Below are 14,791 nucleotides of genomic sequence, written 5' to 3'. Positions count from 1 at the left end.
GAAAACCTGGCTTTTAAACCGGTAACATTGCCTCCTATTTTAATTGCTCAGAGAATAGGGGTTAGCGCCAAGACACCCTTAGGTAATCGCTGCGCTTTAGAAATACCTATAACATAACATAACATCCTTGCATGTTCTATAAAATATGTCCTCATCACACGTTTTGGAAAATGGGCTTAAATGTACTGATACAGCCCGGCTCATACTCACGTAAGGCCACTATAACTATCTTATGTGGAAAGAATCAGTTTTCTAATTACTGTTTGCCCCATGAGTTACAGAACCTATGGATATCTTTCTTGTCTAATTTGGTGCTCCCTGTGTATCATTTCTATGCTACTAGCATCAGACCTGACATGTTTTATGTTAAAGCTAATTCTCTACTCCTCCAGAACTATGAAGAAGAAACCAGTTTAGTAATTAAAGGATTGCCATTTACACATCCATTGCCTTTACACACAGTGAACAAACTTAATCGGGGTGACTGATGTAGAAGCCATGTCAAGTCTCCACTGATCTTGAAAGGCAGAAATGTTGCCCATATATGAGGCTGAACATGGTTGTAGAGATAATGATGCACATGTTCTTCCTTCATGCTCAAATGTTGGTTGGCTACTCATTAGACTGCGTGAGAAACATTACACCTATTTATCCCTAATCCGAGCAACAAGCTATTACTTGGAAGCAGTGCATGTGGTCTTATTTTGTTCAATGGTGTCACTCTTCTTCTGAGAGATAAAGCAATATACTTTTTACAGGTCAACTATGAAATATCATAATCCACTATATCATCCCAAAATGATCTTTGCGGCCCAGCCTATTAGTTCGAAAAGAACATTCCTTTAATCCAATGCGGATGAGACAGTGGCATAGCCCACCAATTTTTGCTTGTCTTGAGGAATACTAGGAGACTCTTTTTCAAAATATCTAAAGCAAATTTTTAAGAATAAGTGACAGATCAAAAGAGAGGGAGAAGTCAATATTGAATCCCAGGTTCTTGACTGTAGACCAAAGCACATGACCTCTATCTTTTTGAAGATCAATCAAAAAGACACTTATCAAACAATCAACTACATATACTGGTGAAACTGCTTGCCAATCACTATTTCTATTTCTGTCTAACCCAGAGGAGGCTCTGAGCCTAAGGCACTCCACAAGTTACAAGACGGAATGAGAATGAAACACTGGTCTAGCTTGGCAGCAGCGGTTCCTCCATTAGATCAGAGGAGCGTTGCCCACCTTTCTGCCAGCACAGCAAAAAAGAAAAAGAAAATTGTAATAAAATTATTTTATTATCATTAAAATGTTATTGTTCAGTGTAGCAGGCCAGCCCGGGCCATGTATTGGGGTGAAGCCCGTCAGACTAGCAGCAGTGAAGGAGGAGCGGTGCACACTTAAAGTTTAAAGTGCCATGTCACTTTGACCACTCTCTTGCGACGGCCAGCCTGGCATGCACACTTTAAAGCTCTCCCACCTGAGCTGTCTTAAATAGTTGGCTGGAGAGCAGGCACAAGCATCCAGTGGCTGTAGGAGCGCTAAGCGTGCTCCAACCAATAATGGAGCTTCTCTCATGCTGGTTAACAGCATTAGAGTAGTGTCTGGAATGGTTAGGGAAGTTGGCTCTGAGACTCCTTCCTGCCTTTTTACCATATACTGCGGCTGGGATCGGAGAGGAGTCGGTAAGTATGCTTTTTAAAATGCATTATTGTTTTATTTATATTTTCACACTGCTGCTCAGTGTGAGAAACTCGCACTGCCTTCAGCCTCCACTCCAGAGCTCTTAATCTTTGCCCGTTATTAACACTGTTTATAAAGGGTCCAAGACAAGAGCTTTGGGGTTGTGCCTAAGGGCATTCCTACAGTGCCTGAAAGTGGGTCGATAATATCCGCCTAATTGCCACACCACTTTCAAAAACAAGCAGCCACCACCGTAGCTTGGGGGATGGGGGGTGGTGTAGGGTGATAGCTGAACACAATTTGAGTTCAGTGTGAGTAGGACCATATGAACACCTTGGCCAACGATCTTGGGTGCAATAGGGAAGCGAAGGTGTTCGTCCTTTGCTTGGGAATACATGAATATAATAGCCCAAGTGTATGCCGAGACCTCTGGCTTTTTCAGGCTAGACCAGTAGACACCATTAGTTCACTGGGCAAGGAGTGCACTACTAGACCATGCAACAGGTGTTCAAGGAGCACTTATTTTGGTGCCTAAGTGTAGGGAAGGACTGACTAGACAGATTCCATTATGTGCAGTTCCTCTGCATGCATCGGGCATCCTGATAATGATCATGGTCCTTTGTTTTGGTCCAGTCAGGATTCATCGGGCATCCTGATAATGATCATGGTCCTTTGGTTTGGTCCAGTCAAGATTCATCAGGCCTCCTGATAATGATCATGGTCCTTTGGTTTGGTCCAGTCAGGATTTATCGGGCCTCCTGATAATGATCATGGTCCTTTGTTTTGGTCCAGTCGGGGCTATCTAAGATTCTTGCGGTTCCAGGGCAGGCTCTTTCATTGGATCATCCCTCAATGAAGGCCTCATTCAGCTGGGCTTTGACCCTCTCTTAGAGACGGCTGTCTCATTCTCACAGCAAAGTATAGCTACTTCAAGTAAATGGAAGCAGCATTAGAGTTGTACTCTGATCCTTTGCCTAGTGCCATTGTGAGGAGGATGCAGCATCAGAGATCTGCCGCTATGTTACATTCTCTCCAGTGCTACTGCAGAGTTCATTCCCAAAGACTAACATAAGGGCAAACTACAGGTAACTGAGGGAAACAGGAGGCTGCTAAGGTAAAACGAATATCGAAATTGAATGTTTGAAACCTTCAAAATTAAAACTCCCAGTCAGCCAGAGCAAGGAGCATATTCTGGGGATTTATTTCGAATTTTCTTTTCCCCATTGAAGTTCATAACAAAAAATCTACAGCCAACAGAGTAATATTTTTGTAAACAATATTTAGGGCACAGCATTTGTCAAAGAATATTTTGGTTATCGATTTTCTGATTTACAACCTATGCTAGATATGAGTAGAAACTACTATATAGGTGCATTGACTTCAGACCTGATATTAATGGAGGAGTTGTTTATGATGGAAAGTTTGTATCCCACTGACTAGTATTTGATTACTTCCAACAATTATTAATGCTATAATACATGAGAGCCTGCAACCCTGTGTAAAAGCCTCTCTTTAATATCTTTAATACAAGGGACTTGTGATGCATCTAGTAAGCTGTAATGAAGAAATTATGTGTTCTGAAGTTACAATGCTTGCTGTTAGAGTCAGGAGCAAGGGTGAATGGAAGGTAATGGACATTAATTATAGATGTAGTGTAAACAACAAAAACAGGAACTGCATTTTCCTTCTACTGATATGTTCTTTCTTAAATGAACATTTTCATAAGAAAAGAGGTGTTTATGACGATGTGTTACATTATTTTCCAGACCATACTTCATTACGAGAAGACAGAAACTCTGCATATTTCAATGCAGCATTTCTTTGAATCTGACTTACATGAAGTTTATCCTAACACCACCAGGCAAAAATTGCTAACTGCTTTTTGGTGTGTTTAATTTGATAGTACATATTCTGCTTATATTCTTTGTGCATGCAATTGGCATGAATCAGTAAGACACTAAGGATTTGGGCAGTCCATGGGACAGATGAGGGTACTATATTATAAGCAATAAAATTCCCTCCGACCTACATTAAAATGATATTGCAAATCACCTCGGAGGACCATTTATACTAATATAATAAAGAGCGAGCCCAAACCTTTGAGGCGGGTAATCTCAGGAACCACAGCACCAATCACAACACCCAATACAGATTTGGAAAGGGCAGTTGCAGCAGAAGGACATAAGCTATGCAGACACCCACCATATACATTTAAAAGTTAAAAGAACTGTGCCAGCAAAGTAGTCCCTTGTGGGCGTGTCTGCGTTGTGCTGTGGGCTTGTGCTGAGGGCGTGACAAACGCTGGGGGCGTGTGGTAAGTTCCGCCCTTCATGCCATGTCTCATATCGTGTGCTGTGAGCGTGTGCTGGGGGCGTGGGCGTGTGCGGGCGTGGGATTATGGGAAAAAAAAGCGAGCGTTGTGCCCAATATTTCATTGTTTTTTCTTCCCAGGTTCTGTACATTCCAGCTCCGGGTGTCCACCCTGCTCCCTTTAAATATACCCCTGCACCCCATAATCATAACCCACCCTTACTCCTTAAAATACCCCAACACCCTTAAACACTGACCCATCTTAACCGTATAAATATACCCTGTACCCCAAAACCCAAACCTATCCCTAAACCCTAAAAATACCCCTGTACCCCAAAACCCAAACCTAGCCCTGAACCCTATAAATACCCCTGTACCTCAAAACCCAAACCTACCCCTGAACCTTAAAAATACCCCTGTACCCCAAAACCCAAACCTAGCCCTGAACCCTAAAAATACCCATGTACCCCAAAACCCAAAACTAGCACTGAACCATAAAAATAACCCTGTACCCCAAACCTACCCCTGAACCCTAAAATACCTCTGTACCCCAAAACCAAAACCTAGCCCTGAACCCTAAAAATACCCCTGTACCCCAAAACCCAAACCTAGCCCTGAACCCTTAAAATACCCCTGTACCCCAAAACCCAAACCTACCCCTGAACGCTAAAAATACCCCTATACCCCAAAACCCAAACCTAGCCCTGAACCCTAAAAATACCTCTGTACCCCAAAACCCATACCTATCCCTAAACCCTAAAACTACCCCTGTACCCCATAACCCAAAACTATATCTAAACCCTTAAAAAACCCAAACCCCCCAAAACATATACCTCAGTACCCCAAAACATATAACCCTATACCCATACTTACCTTATCCAAACATTTTAAAAAAACATGCTTTTACCATTCATGCATTTACAACGAATTTCGTTGTAAATGTATGCGTGGTAAAAGCATATAAAATGTAATGTAATGTGTTAGAATGGCATTGCGGAGTCATGGTACTTTCGTAATGAAAGTATGCGGAGTCATGGTATGCGGAAAGAAAGTTGCAGAATAATGGGTGTTTACCCTCCCCCGGTAAGTGCCTACCACAAATGAATGTGTTCTTCTGTAATGTAAATTGTGCTCATGCCATGTTGTCGAGTTCGCGCTATATAATATTGCAAGGAAAAATAAAGTAGGGAAAGTTGAGTTCACACACTACTGAACGCGCACTCTTAAGTGCATCAGCAGTGCACTGTGAATCGGAGCATTTCACAGGCCTGTCACAGATAAGAAATGCTATCAAAACGAAATCCTACAAAACAATATACTACTGGCCGGCAGCAATTCATACCCCGACAACGTCGGGACGGGCTGCTAGTTACCTCATAAAGGAACTCATACTTTGGCCTAATTCCTCTATACAATCATGAAACTCCTTGGTGACTTGCAACATCCCTATAATGTGCACCTGGGGTACTTTAGTCCAAGTATAAAATTATTCATAAAAGTTATCACATTTATGTCTGATTTATCAATTTGCACTTATGCCTTGCTGAAATCAATGCAATCAGTTGTCCAAGGCACAGAGGGCAACCTGGCACAGCAGACAGAGGATCAGGTGTTGGTTCTTTTTGGTTCTAGTGAAAAAGCTCCCTAACCACATCCTGGGCACACAGTTCCAGTCTTACTCAAGCTTAGTCAAAATATGCCAACACTGCCCTGGACTACTCAACAGCACAGCCAACTTGGTGCTTTGTAATGGCAGCAGTAATACACTTACCGTTAGCTGTACATCAGGCCGTTTATCGAGGAGAACCATGCCTTCATCTGGCAATCCAAAGGACTTTACCTGGTATGTTAGGTATCCACCGTATGAGGACACCTGTCAGAAGATAGAGCAGTGATCTGTTAAAGTCATTGAATGAATTCCTAACTATATTCTACCTTTAGTACGGTTTTAAACAAATTGATTTCCCATGGTGCCTGTTACAAATCATATTTGAAATTAGTTTTTCAATCAGACCTTTCCTAATCCAGCCCAGAAGACTCAAATAGATTTAGATGTAAACATGCTGCTCCTCCTGTATTACAATGAAGCATAATTAAAAAAAAAATTTAAAAGACACTTACCTGGGAATGGTTGCCGCAGCGCCACCTCTCCTCCTCTCTTCTGATTCTCCCGTCCGAAGCAAGAAGCACACAGGCGCCCCTAAGCCCATCACGACGCTGCTGTCACCATGACAGCAGCGTCGTGATTGGCCTGAGTGCTGTGGTTCAGCACTAAGCTAGGGACTATGAGCCTGTGCATTTCTCCACCTAGGCTGTGCATTGCAGCCCGGTGGGGAACATGCAAAGTACAAATGCCCCAGAGGGCCTGCCAAACTGTCACACACACTTAGAAAGTGCCCACCACTCCTCACCATGCTCTGCACAGCCCAGCTCCGCCCGCCCCGCCCGCACCTAGAACTGAGCAGTTACGGAGAAATAATAATAATAACATTGCGTTGTTATCATTTTATTTTTCCATTTTTAACTGCTCAGAGGGCAGTGGGGCAACGCTCTTCTGCCCTAGCGGATGAACCACCACTGTATCGAACAGCACTTTTCACAAGGATTTTTTGGTGCTTATGTTTGCAATGTTTAAAGTGAAAGTCCAAGCCTCAGAATGGAATGTGTAAAAAGCCAAGAAATGCCTGAAGGTGTCACAAGTGACAAAGTAACAGTTTTCTCCATGAGTTGGTCTTTCTTCTTTTGGTTGGGATAGCAGTGAAGTTTTTCATGGGCTAACACTACTATTGTTATTGCTATTTTTGTAAAGCTATACAGGACATCAGGGACATAGAGAGTCACAGTATGGTCTGTAAAAGGCAATTTGTAAGACCCTTCTTGATTCTGGGCTGGGTTTATGGCAACACATGACTGTTGGAGAGTTCCATGCAAGGAATTGTGTGATAAGAGTTCCTTGCAGAGAGTTGCGGGGTGAGGCGTTTTACTGCTTTTATGTTCTCTCTTGCTGGTCTCAAATAGCTTTTTACAAAAAGAAAATGAGATTTTCTGTTCGAAAAAATTAAATAAAATGCTTCCCTTGCCATGGGAGTCTGCTCCCTGGGCGAGGGAAGCATTTAGCAGTGTTCACTGCCTCTACCACCACATGCAGGGAAAACTGACCTGTCATTCCACCCATCTAAATCCGGTGGGTGGAATGACAGGTCAGCCTGCGATGACCCTTACTCCTCAGGGCCTTCGAAGGTGAATAATCACAGTGGAGATGGAGCAGTCTCTACCGTGATAAATCCTAAGGTCTGGCTGCATAAAAATTTGGCAGGCAGACCGCATTCTTGCCAGTAAGTATACTCTGTAGCCGTTGCCACGGACTATCCTTAGCGGCAAGAATTAAATTGGCCCCTAAATGTAGACATAGATTAAAAGTCTACTGAATTGTGACATATATCAGTCTGGAACCACTAATTACTGGAACAAATCATGTTGAGGAATGGCGGACTGGTATTTTTCCTGATGGGGCAGGTTACTGCTGAAAGAAATCCCAACGGGTACTCTACGCTGGTATTACTGGCACATCTACAGTTGTAAGTGTGTGCGCGGACAGGTAAGTGAGAGGACAGTTGTAGAGCTTTCAAATATGGAAAATAGCCATCTCTGAACCAACCAGGGTTAGAAGCTTTTGCTTTTGGCAGTCTCTTTACTTCTCTAAATGTTGTTATCAATATTAATGAGCCCCTTTATTTCTTACATAAAGCCCTGTCTAGCAATGAGTACATCATAAATTCTTAAGGGGTTAGATACGACTCCCAGTTTTCATTTTTACACAAAAAAGGCTGATTTAAAACCGTGTTTTCCTGTTTGTATTTATTATTAAAACCTGAAAGTACAGGACTTAGGTCTTCTTTTGAGTAACTCTTCATTGTGTCAGTCGTGAAGGGCAGGCCAAGCAGATGGACCACATAGGGAGTTAAAAGGGCATCACATATACTAATAGTAGCTGCAGATGTGTACATGTGTTTATATTACAGCGGTACCGTATTGTAATTACAATTATTATCGCTCACAAACTCTGGCAAGGTGTTGAAGCGCTTACTATTTACAGATTGTTATATTTTTGCATCACATATGGATGCTTACAATGTTAATACCCGACAAACATCCATTTATGAGTCTTCGGTTATCGGCTACATAAATAGGGCATATATTACTCTCTTTCTTGACTTTTTGCAAAACACAAAATAAATATGGGTACATTCTGACAAAGTAAGCAATTGATAAATACAGGCGAAAAGCCTAAAAAATAAATAAATAATACCGATAAACACATTTTGGGTGCTAATGGATGTTTGTTTGGTTTTTCTTACAGGGATTTATTTCTGTTCGTCAGATTCAAGATAACTAGTCTGGCATTGGTGCAGTACATTTTTCCTGGCTGATTGGGCTTGCATTTCTAGACAGAGGAGTGAGTGTTCAAACATGCCCACAGCTTGTGGAGACGAGCAGCAGCACATTACAATACATCAACGAGACGTGCTGTCATAAACATAGCTTCTACTGCATTATTTCAGGATGCTTTTCGTCAACGGGTGAGGAAATCATAGTCTAACACCTGTTGCCACATAACGCGCCGTTTCCTATCAGGAGCCACGTCACAGACTTGTTGCACAAGTGCAAAACACGCGGCAAATCCATTTGCACCAATTTTGCTGCTTTTGTAGTTAGGAATGGAGTATACCATATATGCACCAGGGTATAACCGTATCTAGATTAAACAGTTTCTCCACCTTGCAAATTAGCTCCATTTTTAATGTTAAAAGCATTAGACAATTAAAGAAAGGGTTGTTTGGTAAAATCTGTATGACACATGTAAATTGATTTATTAGCAAAAATAATTGTTCGATAAATGTTCAGTTGTAGCTCCATGATTTATTTTCTCATTGTCAACCTAGTGCAAAAAAGCCTTTACCTAACCAAAGGGGTCAAAATTTGTTTGCATAATGCTATACTACAAAAGTAGCAAAATAATGCTATTTGGACTACATTCAAAGTGTTTTCTATAAGGACCCCGATTCGTTGATGTGGTCCTGCTGTAGTGTGCAGTGTGCTGTTTCCAATCTGCAGATGGCTGGTTCTGTTTCTCTCATTCCTTCGGTCCTTTATCAACACAAATAACTGTGAACATCACTCCTTCTGTCTGGCTTAATCACCAGCTGCAAACACACCCATATACTTCCTGATGATAAAATCACTTCAAACTACAAGTTGGAAATCTTCAGCAAACAGTGATACATTGCTCTAACTGTTTATAACACATAATAAAACTTTTACAATATGCATTAAAAAAATCCATATTTTAAAAATAGGCAGATCTTAGATGGTATAAATCAAGTTAAAATAAATACATACAATACCAAATGTATTTTCAAATAACACATAGATGGCTGCAAAAACAATGTATACTCCTTTAAACAATTCCCCTACTGCAGTCTCGACTTGCAAAAAGTTAGCAAAGACTAAACTTATAATAATTTATTTGTTACGATTTAAAGATTCAGGTGAATTAGAAACACTAATATGGTTTTGGAGGCCGTGGCACAGGACTCACTAGCTCAGCAGGTTACTTGAGGCCAAAGACACTGCTGCCCTGGCAGGGAACCGTCCTCTCTGTTGTGAAGCCCCTGCTTGCAGTGCTTAATTTGTAAAAAAAAAAAAAAGTGCTTGGGCTCTAGTCAGGGGGCCTCTGCAGCTTGCACCACCCCTTGCCCATGCCAGCACTGCCAATGAAAGAACCTACACAACTACTAACCAGCACACCACAACTGCTAACCAGCACACAGCTGCAAGAGTGACAATTCTGCCTATTCCAGGCCCACAAAGCTATAAAAATAGCTCGGTCGGCAGGTATTAGGTCTTTTCAATGCATACTGAATTAATAAACAATTGCTGTTCTGCTCTTCTCTAAATTATGCAAACATCGCCGCCATGTGGCAGCTGTCATAAGTGCCAGTGTCGACTAGCCCTGGGCAAGCACTACGCTAGCGAAGTTTCCGCTACTTCGCACTACGCAAATTGCACATAGCACAGTACAAACACGCGCAGCAGTCATTTTTTGCTTTCTCGCAGTCCTCAACGTCAAATTGGCGACCATGAGCAAGCAAAATGACATCCCGGCGAGACTTTTTCCTCGTTCGCGATCAGCAACATCAAGTTGCCGATCGCGAGCGTGGAAAATAAACCTGCCGGCGAGATAATCAACGCGGGGAGGTCAGGTTTCTCATTGCGAGTGAACGCGTATGTATGCTCGCAACCGCTCGCAATGAGAAACTACCAGTCCGAGTTGAGAAAGCTGCTGCTTGAGTAAAAATCTACTCGAGTGGCAGACAACTACAGCTCACACTGTACAAGATGCCGTTTTCAATGATTGCACGGTGCTGGATGCTTGTCTGCACTGTGCAATCATTGAAAACGGCATCTTGCACAGTGCCAACAGGATACTACGCAGTTCGCGTCGTGCTACTCGTAGCTCACGTTGTTCGTAGTGCACTTCGCGTAGCTACGCGTAGCGCTACTTCGCGAACTACACCCAGGGTTAGTGTCGACAATTAAGTAGAGGCAGTGCAGTTTGGTGAGCAGGATCCATGTGGTCTTGGCCCTTGCTCTGCAAACTTTTTTTTTAGTTTTTCAGTAAGTAAGAGTTTGTTTCTGTAAAACAAAATAAATGGCCCTGACAGAGGCGGTTGCGTCTAGTGTTTCCTGCTCGGCACAGCCATGCTTTTCCTGACAGGAGGAGTTCTGCAGGAGAAGGAAGGAGTCATCTTCCGAAGGAACAAAGGCACATTCTGGAACTGTCACTACCCTATCACAGGAAAGGGGACAAGAGACCTGCCCTGCGCCAGTCACAGACATCCTACTGGCTAGTGTGGGCTTCAAAGTAACTATTGACCCAGTGAGAGTATGGTGGTAGTTTCTTTGGGAGGATTAAATCTGCAAATCCTAGACAGTTTCTCCGCCAATACCAAAAGATGCACCAGAAAGCTTCTTTAAATCAGGTGTCGTAAATGCCCTGAAAAAGACTGCAGATAGCCAGACACTGCTAGACGAAAGGCTGGTGAAACCCGAATAGTACTTGAGGAACAATACTTCAGAGCCTGAAGTGTTCAAAGGGATAAGCATAAATATCCTTTGCCGATAGTCCCTTGATCTGGTGGAGGATGTTGCCTTCAAGAGAAAGCAGTAACAACTGATCTGCCTGTAGAGTGTAATCTAGATAAGGATTTGTCTTGCTAATTTGTCAATAGTGACTACCAGGATCCATAGTGCGAATTACAGGACCTTTGAGAGACCTGGGATTGGGAAGGGGTCAAGATTGTCATTGGATTTCTGAACTACAGCAATATAAAACAAAATTTCACACTGCAGAATGGCCCATGGGGACAGAAAAGCATGGCTTTGCAGCAAAGGGACTCAGTAGGCAGTACTTAGTTTGTTAAAATCTGAGTTCATGGTCTGCCAGTGCTTTCAAATGCAGGGTTTTGCAAATTGATGCACAAGATGAACGGCCACAGGTAACAACGCTCTGTCGAGTGATAAACTCCAAATTAATGGCAACTGTAATGTTTAGAGCCTTTACCTTTAAAGACCATTTGGTGGTTTAGCTAGATCATGCCCAGAACAGTGGCTATCATGCAGGCTTTTCGCTGCCCAACTATGCACCAACAGCATGCCTGCATCTTGAATTCAGCTTGCCAAGAATTTGAATTTAAAAATATTTATATAGCGCTCTTCTACCACGCGGTTTCTTGGCGCTTTTGGACTGCGAGGGGTAACAGGAGCAGAGGGATCAGACCTTGTTAGACTGAGCCTAACATTAAAATCTCACTTTATTGCCCATTGTGCAAAGGCTAGGAGTGCTGAGACTGGCACACTGAGACATTTGATTTGGCATTCAATTTCAAGCTAGGATTTGAAGTGGCATCTTGTATCAGCAGTAAATGTCTTAGCAGTAGAAGAAATGTGGGGCAGTAACATGCCACCAAAACCCATGTCCAGACACTTGTCTAAGCAAACCAGGTTAATTTCTAGATCAATGGACAGTGAAGCTATAGAGCGACCAGGAATCCTACTCTCTCAATATAATGAATCTAGAGTCTGAGGGTTTTTGGATTTGCCCTTGAAAATGTCAGCGAAGAACAGTTTTCACATCTAAGGTGTGGGATGATTCCATCTGTTTGTGCGCATACAAGGTACAATGGAACGGTCATGATGACTTTGTGGAGTGCAGTCGGAGTCTCTAATGCACATAATTTGTATCTGTATCCCTTTAATACCACTTAGAAAGTACCGACTGGGGCCAGTTTTCTTGCAATTAAATTTCAGAACTTGTAAAGCTGCAGTTGCTGCCTGCCAATCTGAGAAACTCCTGCAATTATCTGCCCGCTTTTTGTAATTCATGCATCTGGCAGTCAAGCAGCTGAATGACAAATCCCAATAAGCAGAAGTGCCCAGTTCAAGACTCAGGATCTGTGTAGATCCCAAAAGTACAGATCAAACAATCAATGAATGATGAAATTGCTAACTTGTTAAAGAATGTACACCAATCGTTTGAATGACTAATATTTTTTATTTAATTGTATTTATTGAATTTTAGGCATTTTATGTGTGGATCTCGAAAGTATCAATGAAATGATCAGTCTGGGAAACTCCTGCAATTGTCTGCCCACTAAGTGAAATGTATGCCTCTGGCAGTCAAGCACCTGAATGACATATCCCTGTAAGCAGAAGTGCCCAGTTCAAGACAAAGGATGTGTGTGGATCTCAAAAGTACTAATGAAACGATCAGTGAATGATGACATTACTAACTTGTTAACGATTGTTCACCATTCGTCTGAATGACTAGTATTTATAGAATGCAACTGTATTTTTGAATTCGAGATGCAAGTATTGGAAATGTTATGCTAAAAACAGATGTTGCTATTGGATTGCTATGACTTGAAGTTAATGCTCTGAAAGGAGGCATAGCATTTCACTATTGAGCCGAGCACTTAAGAACCGTGTAAATTTGTCCATGCACTAATTCACTTTAGAGCTACTCGTGCTCTAAACGTTTGACATGGCCTTATGCGATCGGCTGTGCTTTGGTTAAGTTATCTGCTGTTAAAATGTCTGCGTACTTGATCTTACATGCGGGAAATTAGATGCCTTCTTGTCCTTATCCGCTGTTTTTATTATCCTCTGTTTTATTATTTCTTTTTTTATATTTTGTAAAGGTTTTAATTAACTGAAACAAATAAAGACTTATTATGACCTATCAAAGCAAAGTCCATGTAGGGTTCTTTGGCTCACATCAAGTCATCCACCACCTACAGCAGTCTCCTCAATGACCTCAACAGAGGCTTTTGGCCAGGCTCTTTCCTGAGGCTGATTGAGATAGTGATGATGCCCTGAGAGCGCCTGACATTGGCAACTCTTGCCCGCTAATTATCCTTGACTTTTCAGCTGACATCAGTGCAATTGATTATGACATACTGCTTCATATTTTGTATCAATAAATGAGTATTATATATAAGATCTTCAGATAACTATTACCCCATCTGGCCAACCGAGCACAGCCAATAAAGTTTGAGGACTCTTTCTAGCTCAGTAATCCTAATGCATTGTGTGTCCAAAGGTTCCATTCTGGCGCTCATTCTCCTCACACTTTACTCTGAACCCCATGGTGAGCTTTCACAGGAACTGGTCATCTGACATCTCCAGCATGATGACGATAGTCAGTTATGTCTAAATGGCTCCTCAGCAACTGATATTTCAGAGCTCTGCATGCCCATGGAGGAAATCCACACGCGGATGACACAAGATTATCTGAAACTCTAGTCTTGGGTAGACTCCCTCGCTACCTTGAAATCCAAGCTTGTCAACTGCACCAGATCGCTCTGAATAATTTTAATTAAGAAGCTTAACCTCCCCAAATAACTAATTGTAAAACGAAGAACGCCCAAATGAGGCTTCTGATGGGTATGATGGGCTACAACACTGAGCAGAAATTTAAGATGACATTACATAAAATAATAATCTTGAAATCAGCCTGTGAGAATTTAATTTCCTACTTACAGGGGTACCTAAAGTCCATCTAGCCCCACTCAAGGCTGTCTGTGGTTCACCTCATCTCAGGCAGCCGTCATCCAGGTACATTTACAAAATGGCCTGCTTAGTTCATAGAATCCTTCACACAGACTCTCCTCACTATCCGGCACAGGAAATGAACATCTTGGGGTGTCTCTTGCACAGCTCTCTAAGAAATACCTAGTTTTAAAATGCAAAGCACTCTGAGGCAATCTTTCTCAGATTGAACCTTGAGAATCTTAAACATTTTACACCTGAGTACCATTCATCAATTTTAAATGCAGCGTTAATTAAAGACATTAAATTCCTCTTGTATGAGGGACTTCTCTTTTCTGTATCCACTTAACTCACTTAATATCTATTTAATATATCTACAAATATCTCATAAAGTGGTGTAGCCAGTAGACCTTTAGGATGTATATACAGACGTCATGGGAACTTGCAACCAGTGTCAATCTGTTGTAAGACTTCTACAAGGTCATGGCAAAGATTTAAAATGATGCCAGAGGCATCAGATTGGTAATCGGCCATTGGCCATGTGCCTCTGGCTGGGGCCAGTTAGTGGGCAGGGTTTTTGGTCTAATAATGAGACTAAGGCATCTCAGATTCTGACGCAGGTGCACAACATGAAAGGCTGTTGTTACCGCCTTTCCATGCATATACTGAACCTGACCCCATGCACGTGAAGTGA

General features: G+C 42.1%; 1 protein-coding gene across 1 annotated transcript in view; it reads right to left on the bottom strand.

Annotated features, from left to right (window-relative positions):
* Positions 1–14,791, bottom strand: part of LAMA3 (laminin subunit alpha 3) — a 1,118,674-nt gene that overhangs the window by 260,775 nt on the left and 843,108 nt on the right. Inside the window, exon 40 of the mRNA XM_086917979.1 lies at positions 5,759–5,860. Coding sequence (XP_086774105.1) covers positions 5,759–5,860 — 102 coding nt within the window. The remainder of the gene's footprint in view (positions 1–5,758; positions 5,861–14,791) is intronic.

This window comes from Lissotriton vulgaris, chromosome 4_1, assembly GCF_964263255.1.
Source record: "Lissotriton vulgaris chromosome 4_1, aLisVul1.2, whole genome shotgun sequence".
Classification (NCBI taxonomy): Eukaryota; Metazoa; Chordata; class Amphibia; order Caudata; family Salamandridae; genus Lissotriton; species Lissotriton vulgaris.
This window is presented reverse-complemented; position numbering and strand designations above follow the sequence as displayed.